Raw genomic sequence first — 15,376 nt, 5'->3', positions numbered from 1 at the left:
TTTTTAAAAATATTATGTAATAATTTTTTATGGTGTGTTTTTGAATTTTTAAAAAAAAAATTTTTTTTTTTTTTTGGGGGGGGGGGGGTTTTACACATTTTTTAAAACTGTCCAAATATGGTGACAGTAAATTATGACACAGATTATATATGGAAAAGAAAAATCAAGCTCCTTCACCTCCTCCCTGAGCTACTATTGCCATCTGGAGAAATGGCAAAAACAGACAATCAGAGCCAGGAGGAAGGCGTTAGAGCTGTCAATCATCCTCGGGTACGTCCTGCTCAATGTGGTGATGGCAGAGAAACAACTTACCATTGCAGGAAAACAGTTCATCCACATCTTTGTTGGCCATGCTAACTACACTTAGCATTCACAACAGGCTCTAAAGTTGTATGAGTGAGGGGGGTAGGAGCGGTGTACACAGGCATGATTTACAGCGCTGGCTATGATTGGTTGTTTCCAGTTAGCACTGAGATTAGTGCTTGATTTTTTTCAAAGATTATCTATCTCATACCAGACTAGCATGACACAGAGACAGTTTCAACAAATATGTACCGGTATATGTAAAAGTTGCATACTGCAGCTTTAAGGTGTATGTGAAAGCCTAAAATCAACAGCATCATGTCACAATCATTTTTTTTTTTGTCTGGGGAAGAAAGACTTGGAAATGTTCCTGACTTCAACATGAATTACCTTCAAATTTCCAGTTTTGCCTCTCTGTCACTTGTGATTAGGTGTCCCTCCAGAAGAACTGCAGGAAAATTTGCCTGGCCCTCTGTACTCTGCACAGCCCAGCCACCCTGGTGCAGAAGCTCCTTGACGGTTAGATATTCAGCCCAGATATGAGCTGATGTGTCTGTGAATTCGCAGGCACAGCTTGCTGAAAATGAGATCTCGACAGTGAATGATGAGCTGACTATAAATATCTTTCATCTGTACATGATCAAAAACCTTGTAATCTTGTTGTACATTGATAATATTATTGTTCTATGACAAAATTGAGCTAAAAATCAAACATCAAAACAAACCAGGGCTTAATCTGTTTGTCTGCTGCTCTCGGGACGGCTGGATTAAATAATGACCTTATTTAATCTTGGACGCCTGCTGAATGTTTTATTACTCTGAAGAGGTTGAAATAGGTAAAATAAATTCAATATATAATATCTGAGAGAATTTACACATTAATGTTTTCATTTTCAGGCATGGTTAAGTTGATTTGTAAAACTGTAAAACTTTGAATATTTGAAATGATGAATACAAAATTTGAGTACCTAAAAATATAAAATCCAATATTAATATCCTGTGTTATAAGTTTTCACACAGTGAGGTAGAAGGTTCTCCTTACTCTTAGGGTCACTCCAGGGATAAACAGCGCTCAGGTTCTTTCCTCTGAGATGCTGAGCACCACTGGACTGCGATTGCATAACCATGGACATCCCTCAGCGACTGATGCATAATCACGACCAATGTCCCGCTGTGCTGCTGATACAGTAGTTAGAGAGGAGACGAAGAGTCAGGGATGACAGCAGGTCACAGGTCAGCGTTTTTTTCCATCACATGGCTTTCCATTTTAAAAACCACAGCAGTTTAGCAGTAAAACAAAAAAATCTGCTTAATTAAGCAAAATAAGACTATACACAATGGTTTTAAGTTCTAGATTTTTGAGGTTTCTTTTCACTTAGATAAATTAGGCAATGCAGCTTATCCTTGCTGGTCCAGAAAGCAGCAGCAAAATCCTAACCAGGATTTGTTTTCTGAAGTTTCACTTCAGGCAGATTTAAAGCTTAGTGACTTCCCTCCATCAAACAAAGAGGACATCCCGGCTGCATTACAGTGTCCAAATATGGTTGTTTCTAACCTCTTGTGCAATCCCAATTTAGTCAGGGGGGGAAAAAAAAAAAAAAAAAAAAAACATACTCAATCAAGATCTTTTCGGATCTTCCAGAAACACACAGAGCACGATTATTTCGGTCTAGAAATATGGCAAAATTGCAACTCTTGTTTCTTACCATTATTCTTGAAATTCTGTTAAATTGTTTCATTATCTTGGCCAATATAAATAGTCCATAGAAGAAAAACAAATACTGAATGAACAACTCATCCTGGAAAGTCTGCCCACATGACGCCGGCTCCATCCCCATGCGGAAGTAGAGCAAACCTCAGACAAACAAACAGTGGCCATAATGGCAGAGGTAGTGAAACTCAATACATCTGACTCATTTTTACATTATCAGCCAATACTGAGGTAAAGACGACAGCCAAGAAAATTATCCGAGTCCTACATCAGGTCTATAAGGTTATTTGCGGGTACAACGGAGAAATCAACTTAAAGCCCAAGTCTTTCGCAGTCAGAGGAAAAATGAGGGGCACAGAGTCTCTTTGGATGAGTGTGAAAGCTGTGTAGGACGCTACCATTGGAATTTACACACACAAAAAAAATCAAGAGTAACTACATTTACTTATTGATCTTTGATTTGACTGTCATGCAGTGTCATTGTGACAACAAATGATGTTTGTAACCAGTTACCTTGACACAGACGAGCAGGTGGTAGTTGTGTTCACAGTTTCATTCAACTGGATAGGAGGTGGGCTGCAGGCTTTGATCCATTTCTTGCTTTATTCTACACTCTCTTTGGGTTTTGAAAATGTAATAAATTGTATTCTGCCCTCTAAGCGCTCTGGATAACAGTTGTAGGAGTTACATGTTACCCACTGACATAGTTGGACCATGATTTCCTTTTATTTTCCCGAAAATCTCTATGACCGCAGCGGGTTAGCCATAGCGTTAGCAATAATGAACGGGAGTGTTTACGGAAATTAGGGGCGTGTACTTCGGGACAAATTGCGACCGCTGATTGGTCAGTTGCTGACAAACGCCCTAGAATGATTGGCAGGTGGCGTCATGTCAATTCAGATCAGCAAATCCACATAAAAGTGGACTACAATACAGTCCTTGAAGGGGCTGTATGACAGCTACACTTTTCTTTTTCCATACACTTAGAAACTTGTCAATCAGATGACAGGTATCCTAAACTAGCTTTTTTTGTTGAAAGCTAGCTTCAAAAAAAAAAAAAAAAACGAGGCAGGGTTTTAAAGGTAAGCACACATGATTGTTAATTTCTTATTGCAATAAGAGCAGATTTATCATATGTGATTATTGTGCAATATGCAAATAAATTAAGAGCTTGTTTTGTTTGGGCGCCCAAATGCGGTCCAATATGTACTGATTGCAAACATTTTCATACATATTCTCTTTAGGGGGCAGGAACCAGTTCATGCCTGTGGCTATAATTTTTTTTATATAAAAAAAAGGAAATTATTGCTTTTCTATTGACCTAATAATTGCCTACTTCCATGTGTTTTATTATTAGACAAAGAATATTAAGTAATCTAATCTGTTAATGGTAATACTTTACCTTCTTATTTTGCCAATGTGATAGAGACCTGTTTCCTCTGCTTCACCATTTCAACTGCACCAAGTTTTAGATGAGTCCCAATTATTCCTCTGTCTTGCTCTTTCTCCTTCTCTTTCTCTTTCCAGTTAATGTTCTTTCCACTTGATCATATTCATTTCCAGGTAGGGAAAAAGTTTATAGGAACATATCTGTCCGTGTTGAAACAACTCTTACTGCTGTTTTCTGCAGTGACGTTTGGCATCATTGTTGCAACGTCCTGTACAATGTCAGATGTGCAGCAAAGAGTCTCCTATTTACAGTCCATTCTTACAGGGGAGCTTTGTTTGAAAGACATGAATGTATTCCAGAGCATGCAGTGTTGATCTTTTCCTCCAGCTCTGCAGTGCACAAAGATTAATTTAAAGTTTGGCCACACTAGGGGGAACAATGATGTTTCATACTCTTACAATCACTCCCTGACAATGATTGTATCCCTTATTCTTGAAAAACGGAGCTAGATCAACTACCATTACTCCGCCATTGGAGCAAATAATAACTTTACTTCGCAGATATCCACACTCTTCATACAGCATTGACTTTTATTTTAATTTACCTTTCTCTTCTCCTGTAACAATTTACTTTTCCTCATTGCCTTTCAGTTGGATGATTCTCCACAACCGCTTAATCTGCAATGCAAATGGATAATTAATTAGATTTCCCTCAATCAGCGTGGCTCCAGCTGTCTTGTGACCTTTGTTTGAAAAGAAAATGCATTATAATACTAAAATATCACTTCTGCAAAGGTACAGTACCTTATTAAATCAATGTGAAAGCATACCGTGTAATTAGGAGTCTAAGGCCACAGAGACGAGGGAATGCTATTAAACTGAAAATCAATCAATCATTACAGCACCTTTCAGCAACAAGGCATTTCACACTGTCAAAAAACCTTAGTTACAATGTAAAAATGGTTCTCTCTGCAAAAACCAAAATTGTCGATGACCCTGTGTGGCAGTATCTTCAGTATGGCAATGCATAGAAGTGACAATACAGATAAGCCCCAAATTATTCATACTTCTAATGGATTGCATTAGGACACATGTGAGTAGGACCAAATCATCTAATGAGGACAATAAACTCCTGTTAAAACAGCCTGCGGCGCAAGATACGAGTTTGGACGTTCAGTTTTCTTTTTAGGGTCATCTTCCTGTGTTCTTCCTCTCTTTGTGTGTTGGTATGCCTACTTGACCCCTGACTGTCCTTTGAGACAACTGACTCATCTATCCAGAGCCGTTTAAGTTCCCCTGTCTGCTCACTCTTACAAAATCATATTTCTTTTTCATCTGGATGAAAACATGAGCCTTAAAATATTGCCTAGGAAAAAAAAAGTTCCTACCTGAGAAGTTTAATGAACCGATTTAACACTCTTTTTTTTGTTTCCCGCTATCTTTTTCACCTCCATTTCAGTTTCCCCTACATGCTCTTTCAACCTGTACCCAAATCACTGGACTTACCTCTCATTTTCTTATTTTAAATGCTTCATCTAAGCTCTTCGGTCTCCGAGGTTCTGCCTTTGGATCCACTAAACCACAAGGCTTCCCCAGAAAGATTAGGAATATATGCAAATAGAGTTAAAATGCTAAAAATGTCCCAGTGATGTCAACAGCCGCTTCACTGTGAAATCCTCTGAGGGTTTTTCTTTTCTTTTTTTCTTTTTTTTTTGTGTGTACATCTCAGAAAATTTAGATAACATCAGAATTTCCTGGACTAATGCATGTGAATTAATAAGACGATCAACCTCAAGAGGATTTGTCAGAAAGTACTTGAAATGTTATTGTACAACTGCAATAGATTGTCCCATTGGGAGGATTATGGAGTAAAAACGACAAAATATAGTGCTGCTCAGTCCGTTTTTCTCTTTACACTGCAAGAACAGTATGATATAACTATATGTAAACCTAAATTTAGAGCACAAACAAATTTTATTGAGATTTCTTTCGACCTGGTACTTTTAAAAAAAATGACACAAATTACTCAGAGCAGGAGGATAACAGCATAAATAAGTAATAGTCAGTAGGAGGTTTTTCGGCAGTAAATAGGAAGGTAGATAGATTTCTCAAGATGTGTTTTCTTTTTCAGTCTGACCTGACCATGTGACATATCAGTGGCTTTAAATCAGACTGTCTGACCACTTTACCCTTCTCAAGACCTCACGCCACCAAGGGCCGGCTGTCAATCAAACACATTCAGACAGTTGAACATGAAACTCTAATGCTGCTGGGGACTCATGGATTTTGCATGACAGCTCCAGATGTTTTAGCTCCTCAGGGATGTGCCTGTTTAATTTTAATATGTGTCTCAAAATTCAACAACAAAGTCACTTGAGAGACCGCGGATCTTAAGGAGAAACAGACTCCGCTCTGCGGCCCATCTCATGTCAATATGTAAGATGAGTTTAAGCTGAACTTTACCCCTGGAGGCTGAACAACAGTCTATCAGATTAGGTGTAGGTGTCAAGTGTTGCCTCCAAACCTTCGTAGACGTTTGTTAGGAATGACATTTCAACTTACAAACTAATTCTGGCAAAGTACTACATAGCATGTGTTAGACTTTGCTTATCTTAAAGGTATACACCTGCAACCCCTTTTAGATTTTTTTTTTTTTTTTGTAGCACAAATGCTACCATTTTAATCTTAGGATGAAATGTCAACATGAGGAAAGTACCAAGATTATTAGTCAGCTTAGTAAAAGGTTTTGAATATTTTCCAATCTCAATCAAAGATTGAGTTTTTTCATCATTTTTTCCCTTCCTTGCTATTTTGCCTCCAACATCCCTGTGAGCAAACCATTTCATTTATATCTCTTAATAGTTAAGCATTTCTAAAAAGAAAGAAAAAACCACAGAGATTATTTTCAAAAGACTTTATATTTATTAATTGTGGTTCTAATTCTTGTGAAGACTCTTTTGGAATATGATTTATGCAATCTTTGATCCAGTGACCTTCTGCTCAAATACATTATTTATTGGAGTCAGATAACCACATTATATCAAGTAGACCATGAAACTTACTTTACCCATTTTCTGTTTACATGTAATGCTTCGTCGTAGCCGTGGTAACAGATTTTCCAAAACGTTTTTCAATGGACTTGAAGTGAGATTGAAATTTGCTGCTTGTTGGCTACTTTTTTGCCTTGTGCTTTATACATTATGAGTGGCATCATACTGAAACAAACAGAACAAAACATTTTTGTTGTTATATTTATATAATAAACGTAGATAGTACTGACGTTATTTTGACTTTTAGTCATTGATTTTTGTTTTTAATCTCAACATGTGTGTCATTTGTCATCCACAAGGGGGCACTCTCTACATACAACATTGTTTCCGATGTCGCCATGTGCAGTGCCTTGCTGCACAACTATAAAAGGAGATAGATATGTGTGGAGAAAACCTTCGCTCACTAAAAACATATAAAGGCTAGATTCAACTTTACCTGTGAGAATGCAGATAATGACCAGGTGTTTTCAAATAGCATTTTTTCTGGATTGATTAAAAAATATTTGGACACCAGAACAGAGGATATATTTGGCATAAACTCTAGAATTTATGTCAATTGTGAAGCATGGAGTTGGAAATGTCATGGTTTGGGGATAGTTTACTGCTGCAGAACCTGGTCAGCTCACCAGTTACTGTTTATTGGAAGGTGAGAATAACAAAGAAAAAACAATGTAACACGACAATGACCCAGAAGGTCTGGTTGAGAATTAAGAGAAATCAAGAAACTGCAACTAAAGTCTTGGGTGTTGTCAAAGTCCAGCCCTCAGTCTAATTGAGTTGATGTGTGGTAACTCATAACAAGCTCTAGATGGAAGAAATGCCTCAAATATCTCACAGCTGAAAGTGAGCAGTGAGATCAGTATGTGCTATAACTATATAACTACAAGGAGCTGATTTATTTCAGTTAAATGGGATAGGGTGTCCTAATTTCTTTTCCACAAAAACATTTTTTTATATCTTTTGTTTAAAATCTGGTTGATTTTGCTGTTAAGGTACAATTCAATTCCTTTCTTTTCCACAAATGAAACAAATACTTTAAACATTGATGCATGAACATTTCTTCATTAAGATACTTAATAAATATAGGATTGGACTTGTTTTTTAGTTTATATTTGATCAAAACAGGAAAGTGTCTTTTGGTACATTTAAAAAAAAAGTCTACTGAAATATTTTTCCTATGGTAAAGGACTGACAAAGGTTGCTTTGTGTCTCTTTCCACTGAGCTAAGATGTATTCCAGTTTACTGAGCAGAAAGCAAACAGAAAAACCCTTGAAGGTGAAACTTCCACATTCTGGTTAAAATGCACCACAGTAACTGAGGCTCAGATTTTAATGTTATAATTTCATACGACAGCATGTAGACCAACAGGAACCCTCTAACTTTTAAGGTGTCACGTGCTAATTTTAAATTTTATTACAGTTAAGACTGTTAAATGTGACGGTGAAAGGGGCCTTGAGCTTTTAGTGCTGTTTCCTGAGAAGAGATGACACACTTCACATGAAGTATCAGCCAATGACTTCTTCTTCTCATATGTTGTCTGTGAAATCACCAGGAGTCCTTTTTAGCACTCTCTAACACCAGCGGCACAAAACTGAAAATATCTCTAAAGCAACGTCAGTGTTGAATTCAAAGCAGGGGCAGGTCAAGCATCCGGGCAAAGGTTTTTATTTATTTTATTTTTTACCGATTTCTTTTTCCTCCTACCCATTTAAATGACTTTTTATTTACTAGTAGTTACTGAATTGCCTTAAACCCTTATTGAATGATAGCCTGTACTTTGTGTGGTTCAGAAAGCCTCAGACTGACCTCATAAAATGCCACTTCCAGATGGAAAGTAGAATTTGTGTTCTAATTTTAAACCACGTGAGGCCACACAGGGGAAGAAAATACTGTGGTCCCACTTTCAGACCTGATGTATCCTTAGACTTTGACTCCACCTGCTGTCCACGCAACATTATTTTCCTCCTCTGCAGTGTTCTGTCGATGCATGTAGGTGTAAAAAAAAAATGTCTAAAATCTAGTTTTATAGGATCAGCCATTAAAATATCAATCCATCTTGAATACTGAAAAAATATTATTTTAAGCTCAAACCCAATGGTGTTTAATTTTTCATCAAATGCAAATTTGTAATTATTTAAATTTTATAGAATAAATTTAAAGAATGATGTAAACTCAAATTAGTGATTAAGGCAGGGGTGGGCAATCCTGGTCCATCGAGGGACGGTGTCCTGCAACTCTTGAATGTCTCCCTGGTCTTGAATCCAACAGCTGAATCACCTCCTAAGTGCAGTCAGGTTCTCCAGAGTCCCGCTAACGACCTCATTATTCGACTCAGGTGTGTTGAAGTTGAGACACATCTAAAAGTTGCAGGAATCTGGCCTTCGAGGCCTGGAGTTGATTGATGTCTTAGTGAACAAGTGAGTGGGACATAAAACATGTCAGTAACATGTTTTGATTTCTGGATTGTCAAAGTTTTGTCTTTTTTTTATATGGCAAATATCTGTCAGCAGTTTGTAAAATCTTAAAGAACTGGAACAATGTTCTGTATTTGTTGGTTTTACAGTTTAATACTTATGTAAAAAGCAATTGTGAGAAAGTTCTTACTGAGGTTATGGGTTAATGATGGGTGTGTACCCAAAGAGTCGTGGCCCAAGGGCTTTCTTTACCTGAAACATGTCAGGCAAGGTCCTAACATGTTCAGATCTTTATTTATTTACAACATCAGTACTAAGAGCAGATGATATAACCAAAACTAAAACATGGAAGCCAACCAGCATGTGGATATTTAATCTGACATGCTGGGCAATGAGATCATAAAAGAAGTTACCAAGAGGGTTCTGGTAACTCTTGAGGAGCTGCAGAAGTCCATTGCTCTGGTGTGAATCAAATTGGACTTATGTGAAAGAATGCCGAAAAAAGCTGTTCTTGAAAAAAATTACATGTATTATAAAGATTGATTTGTAGTTTGCCAAAGTTTGGAGTTATTTTGTTCAATTGTAGTATTTAGAAGTGAAATATAAACAAAAAAAATACACGAGTCCATCTTGATAGGAATCAATAATCAGAATTGCAGTTTTCAGTCACATCAAGTGAGTTTCTGCCCTCCGTCATTTCCGGACGTCCGTGAAGGCAGCACGCCGTTAGGTCAGCTGACTATGAGCTGTCATGTGGTGTTCACAGACAGCCGAGAGTATGCGGAAAGTGCATCAATAAACAACCGGGCTCCCTTTAAAGAGAGCACACAGCTCGGTGGTTGTTGTGTTACAGGTTCGTTTCCATCCTTCAACATGGCTTGGACAAAATATCAGCTGTTCCTGGCGGGGCTAATGCTCACAACTGGCTCCATCAACACCTTATCCGCAAAGTGAGTACATTTAGCTTTATTTTTTTTTAAATAGTGTTATGCGTTTAAAGTTAGTTGATTACAGTATACTTGAATAACTTAAATCAGGTTAAATTTAACGCTTATTTTCTTCCGTTTTATCTACGTGAATTAGTCGTTATTGAGTGTTTCATACATTAAGTCGTGTTACAGTTTTTTTTTTTATCCAACAACACAGGTGTAGCTAGCCGTTAGCTGTTAACGCCAAATGGTAAAATACTTTGTCTTGTTGTCAAGCTAGGTGCCAAACAACGTTGTCTATTGAGATGCTTGTGTAAAAAGCATCAGCAGTCAGAGTGAAATATTGACGCAAATGTTCCTGTTAAGGTTTTGACAGGAAACGGTTGCTAATGAGAAACAAACAACCTAGTTTTTGCTTACCGCATAAATTAGCATTTGTCAACTCTTCTAAGATAGTTTAAGGCACCTGTGCTGAATAAAGCTCGATTAAATGTATCTTACTTCGCAGGGCTTCAAATGAATAGCCTTGTTTTGCTAACTATATGGTACACTGAGGTCAACGCATGACTTGCTGTCATTTGGTCGTAAAATTCTCAGTAGCAAGCATAATATCCAACAATAAAACAAACTGCTAGAATTTGCGTTTATGTTTTATTTCGCTAGATTTTAGTTATTACTTTTGAGTAGAAATGATGTAAATTTTACAGGTCCTTATTCATTTAGATAAATGCATTTTAGTTTTCTTAAAGAAAAGAGTAAAATTACCAGCAACAGTGTTTATATTTTAACTCATTTTACTCCAATTAATTAATTCACTTAAATTAGATACCAACTTTTGTGTTTTATATTTACAGACTGGGGTACAGTTCATCATTTCAGAGATCAGGACATCGATTTAAAATGTCTTAATCTAGAATCGTTTGAAAAGTACCTCTTTACAGATTTTTTGAATTAATTAAACTTTACCAAGACTTTTAATTTATTCCCCCCTGAAAACAAGATTTGCCGCTTATTGGCAACAGCAGCCTAAGAGTTAAGCTCAGGTTTTTAGCAAGTTTGGCTTCAGCATTAGTCTTGTTGATGAATGTTTCAGACAAATATGTGACAAATTAGAAAAACGGGGAACTGGACCAACATTTTCAGCTCAATACAAATCAAAATGTTTGGGTGGGTTAAGAAAATATGCTGTTAGAGTTAAAAGATTATCGGAAATTACATTTGTAAACGAATCTAACTAAAGTTTTAATAGTTTCAATGAATATTTACTACCTTCCAAAATGTCTTTTTATAGTGTTTGTTTTTTATGTTCTGCTTTTTAATAAATGATAAGTATGCTTTATTTTTTTTAGCCTATTTAATAATTTTGTCGTCATCCAAACAAAATTGGATGTTAATTTTGAAGAAAACAGTTGAACTAACCAGAGTAGATGATAAATATTTAATTACTATTTTGTCATTAAAGACAAAATGGAAGCAAGAATACATTTTGCACTGAAAGAAAAATTGAAACGGAGGCAAAGTGATAAATTCCAATTTATTCAAATGACAAACTATGAAATATTCTACTGAAACTTATGCAATTCCTTCTGTTGTCTTAATCATTTATCACATTAAGCTTAAACTCTTCTCTTGGGAGCTGTTGTAAAAATGACATTTTTGATTTCAGCATTATTAAAACAGAAAGTGAACTTGGCTTTGTTTAAGAAGCAGGACTGAAATATCTTGATTGTTACTGATTGGACTTAAAACTGAAATCCGAGGCTAAAGAAGGAACTCTGACTGGAAACGCCTCATTTGCAGTCTGACTGTAAAGTTTCAAATGTCATAGTTGTGCGTTTTTCAATCTAAAGTCATAGAATAATCAGGTTTTCTTGAGTAACAGCCTAAAAGTGAAGTATAGATCAACAATTCTATTTTTAAATATTAAATAATCTTTTCCTATAGAAGGTGAAACCTAACATTTGGCTTTTTTAACTTCTCCAATATTTTGTGATGTCAGCGTTGTCCTTCCTGTCTCTCGCTTCCATTTTCTTGTGTCGGGTTCTATTGAAAAAGAATACTTGCTTCTGAAGAAAAACAAATCCCTGCACTGTCATGTTGCTCAGAGGGGAACTCTGCTACTTACAGGTTAGATTTCACTACAGTCACATGACGGCTCACCTGTCACAGAGCCACTTCCCGGCAGCAGAGATGGCAGCTCAGTCATTCTGCCGCTGCTTGCATTTTGTTTTAAGTGCTGTGGAAACGTATGTAAAAGCAAAGTGATGCTGTAAACAGAAGATTATTGTAGATATTGACCTGATGGATTTCAAGCGAACATTTGAATCCCGACTGGCATGCGAGGACACGACTCTCACGTGTCAGTCATGCTTCTTGTGACTAGCCAAAGGCTTTATGATGACCTAAGCACTCATTAACCACACAAGTAAAATGCAGCATCATCACCATTTTGTCTGCGTCTGCAGTGAGTCTGGCCTGCTGACATTCACACTTGTATGTCAGACATTATTTTTACTGTATTTGCTTCCTGACATTTTTTGAAGTCTAGTCGAAACATTCACCGCTATCATGCTTACTCGTGTGTCAGTAACCAATCTGCATGATGTGTTTTTCTCTGACAGATGGGCTGACATGTTCTCAGCAAAGGGTTGCCATGGTAACCCTGAACACGCCTTCTCCCATCCATTTGTACAGGTATAGTTATATGCTTTAAATGACAACATTTTATAGCAGAGATGATTTAAATTTTTGTTCACAGAAAAGGGCACATGTGATGTATAAACTAGTTGTCTATCTGAAGTATTTTCAACTTATTTTACATATTATATTCCTATGCACTGAATAATCAGTGTTTTACTGAGCAGTGTAGGTCTTTTGCAATTATGTTCACAGTCAAAGCAAGACTGTATTGACTATTGTAACCTCATAAAGTAGTAATTTTATGAGGCAGGAGAACAACTTCTGTTGGTGTTATCACAAAGGAATGTTGTATCGACAAGTCGTATCAAAATGTAGCGGAAAAATGCTAGCATTAGCCTAACACTTCAGTAAACTGCTGTTCAGGGAAACATTGTCGGCAGAAGTGAGATTTAAGTTAAATCACCGGTGAATGTCTTTCCCTCTTTCAGGCTGTGGGAATGTTTCTGGGCGAGTTCAGCTGCCTCGCCGTCTTCTACATCTTGCTGTTCCATGACAAACGCAGCCCAGAGCCGAGAATGAACGTCGGCCAGAGCTTCAACCCTCTACTCTTCTTCCCTCCTGCAATGTGTGACATGACGGCCACGTCCATCATGTATGTTGGTAAGTTCAGCAGAACGACCCGAGCGGTTCGTATGGTTTGTTTGCTGGTTCAGTCAAGGAGAATGATTGGAAATCTACAATTTCAATCACACATTAAGAATCAATAATTAATTTTTCTTCATTAATTGGGTAAAAACTTTTTGCAGTGTATCTGCAAAAAAATTCTAGTCTTGTTTGCAGAACTGTTTTCTCTTTTCTAGCTCTCAACATGACGAGCGCCTCCAGCTTCCAGATGCTTCGTGGCGCCGTCATCATCTTCACCGGTCTCCTGTCTGTAGCTTTTCTGGGTCGTCGGCTCGCACCCAGCCAGTGGCTCGGCATCTTCATCACCATCCTCGGCCTGGTGGTAGTGGGACTCGCCGACTTTGTTAGCGGCCACAGAGATGACTCCCACAAGATCACTGATGTCATCACGGGTAAAAACTTTCTCCAAGGCAAAATCCTTACATAAAGACAAACTGTTTTAATTAGATTTAAAGTTGAAGTCCACCTTCTGCTCTGCAGGTGATCTCCTGATCATCATGGCTCAGATCATCGTTTCGGTGCAGATGGTGCTGGAGGAAAAGTTTGTCTACAAGCACGATGTGCATCCTCTTCGAGCTGTTGGCACTGAAGGTAAACAAGTTAATAAGTAAGCTACAACAAAAAAAGTGGTGATATAACAATCTTTAAAAAAAGTTCACTAATTTGGCAGCGACGCGAATACCACAAAACGCACCAGACAGGTAAGGGACAAGGAATCTGTCATCTACTGATACTAGTGGCAAAAATGCCTGAAAGAAAACATCACTAAAATTGACTTGTTTATGGTTATTTCCATTTTAAGCGTATTAGTCATTTACTGGGTATTGACTGCGTCTGAACCGTTACTTGATGTATCAGTTTGTCCCACGGCACTTTGTAAGCTTTATGGAATTTCATGTAGCCTCTGTTTGCAATAAAATAATCATCTTAGAGCTGAGAAATGGAGCACAAATGTACCTTAAAGGTCTTCTCTCACCTATCAGTAGGCCTGTTGCAACAAACACACTTCTGTTTCACAGTCCAGTGACCTCATGTGTTTTCTTAATGCAAATTGCAGTAAATTAACGGGTAATCATTTACATCAGCAGGTATGAACCGATGGATGATATGTTTAACATGTCCCCTAGTCAATAACTCCATCTTCCCAAAGAAATCAACCATAACTTAGTAGTTTTCAAATACTGGAATATTGCTTATCATAAAAATCCCAGAATGTTAATACTGTGAGTTTTATGTAAATTGCAAAACCCATAAAGGGGGGAAAAAAAAAATCCTTTGAGCCTCCCCAAAAAATTGCCACCCTGGGTTACCACCCCTGTAAGGCGTTTGTAATACCGGGCCAAGCAGGGATAGAAAAGTTGATCAGAGTTGATGGCTAGAGGTAAAAACAGAACATATTAGAGGCTAGAAAAGATTGAGCACAAGTTACTTTGGTCACAAAAACCAAAATTTGAGCTGATATTAGTTTGATTTCACTTAAACAGCTGGTTGATTAAATGTGTGTTTTCTACCCTCAGGCTTGTTTGGTTTTGTCGTCCTTTCCCTGCTGCTCATCCCCATGTACTTCATCCACGTCGGGGACTTCAGTGACAATCCTCGGCAGGTCCTGGAGGACGCGCTGGACGCCTTCTGTCAGATTGGATACAAGCCCCTCATCCTCTTGGCTCTCCTGGGCAACACGGTCAGCATCGCCTTCTTCAACTTCGCCGGGATCAGTGTCACCAAGGAGATCAGCGCCACCACCCGGATGGTGCTGGACAGCCTGCGTACGCTGGTCATCTGGGTGGTGAGCCTGGCGCTGGGCTGGGAGAAGTTTCACGGCCTGCAGGTTCTGGGATTTTTGGTCCTGCTGACGGGCACGGCGCTCTACAACGGACTGCACCGCCCCCTGCTGGCCAGGATACCATGGTGCGCCACCAGGATGAACCTGGACGATGAAGGCAGCGACGCGGAAAGGGAGAGACTGCTGAATGAGGGGAGGGTGCCGGCCAGTGAAGACACATAAACTGAGCTGAAACACTCTGCAAAAACAATTCCACAGAAACTGCAGCTCCTGTAAATGCTGTCAGGCGTTTTTTACGCATTTTCTGTCCATGCCTCAAGTTTTCACTGATCTGATAAAATGCTGTAATATGAAACCGTTTTTAAAAGTAATTCTTTAACTTTTTTTTTTTTTTGGCGGGGAAGGGGCCTTTCTATTCTTGCAGAGAACTTAAGTCTCCTGACACCACTTTATTAAAGACAACTCAATTTGA

At 38.1% G+C, this 15,376-nt stretch overlaps 1 protein-coding gene and 1 long non-coding RNA gene across 2 annotated transcripts; one reads left to right on the top strand and one right to left on the bottom strand.

The window, feature by feature from the left end:
- Positions 1–623: 623 nt before the first annotated feature.
- Positions 624–2,813, bottom strand: LOC106960150 (uncharacterized). Its single transcript, XR_001427511.1, has 3 exons — positions 2,528–2,813; positions 1,346–1,482; positions 624–856 (listed from the first exon to the last, which is right to left on the bottom strand). It is a non-coding gene; the product is annotated as an uncharacterized LOC106960150 (long non-coding RNA).
- Positions 2,814–9,588: 6,775 nt separating this feature from the next.
- On the top strand, positions 9,589–15,376 carry slc35f6 (solute carrier family 35 member F6). The gene is made up of 6 exons (XM_015053124.1): positions 9,589–9,818; positions 12,419–12,491; positions 12,926–13,097; positions 13,298–13,513; positions 13,602–13,712; positions 14,639–15,376. Exons 1-6 carry the CDS (start codon positions 9,610–9,612, stop codon positions 15,124–15,126), a joined length of 1,269 nt encoding a protein of 422 aa, XP_014908610.1. The 5' UTR covers positions 9,589–9,609; the 3' UTR covers positions 15,127–15,376.

The sequence above is a fragment of the Poecilia latipinna genome, unplaced genomic scaffold (genome assembly GCF_001443285.1).
Source record: "Poecilia latipinna isolate Pla-1442-1.1 unplaced genomic scaffold, P_latipinna-1.0 Scaffold1160, whole genome shotgun sequence".
NCBI classification, from domain to species: domain Eukaryota; kingdom Metazoa; phylum Chordata; class Actinopteri; order Cyprinodontiformes; family Poeciliidae; genus Poecilia; species Poecilia latipinna.
This window is presented reverse-complemented; position numbering and strand designations above follow the sequence as displayed.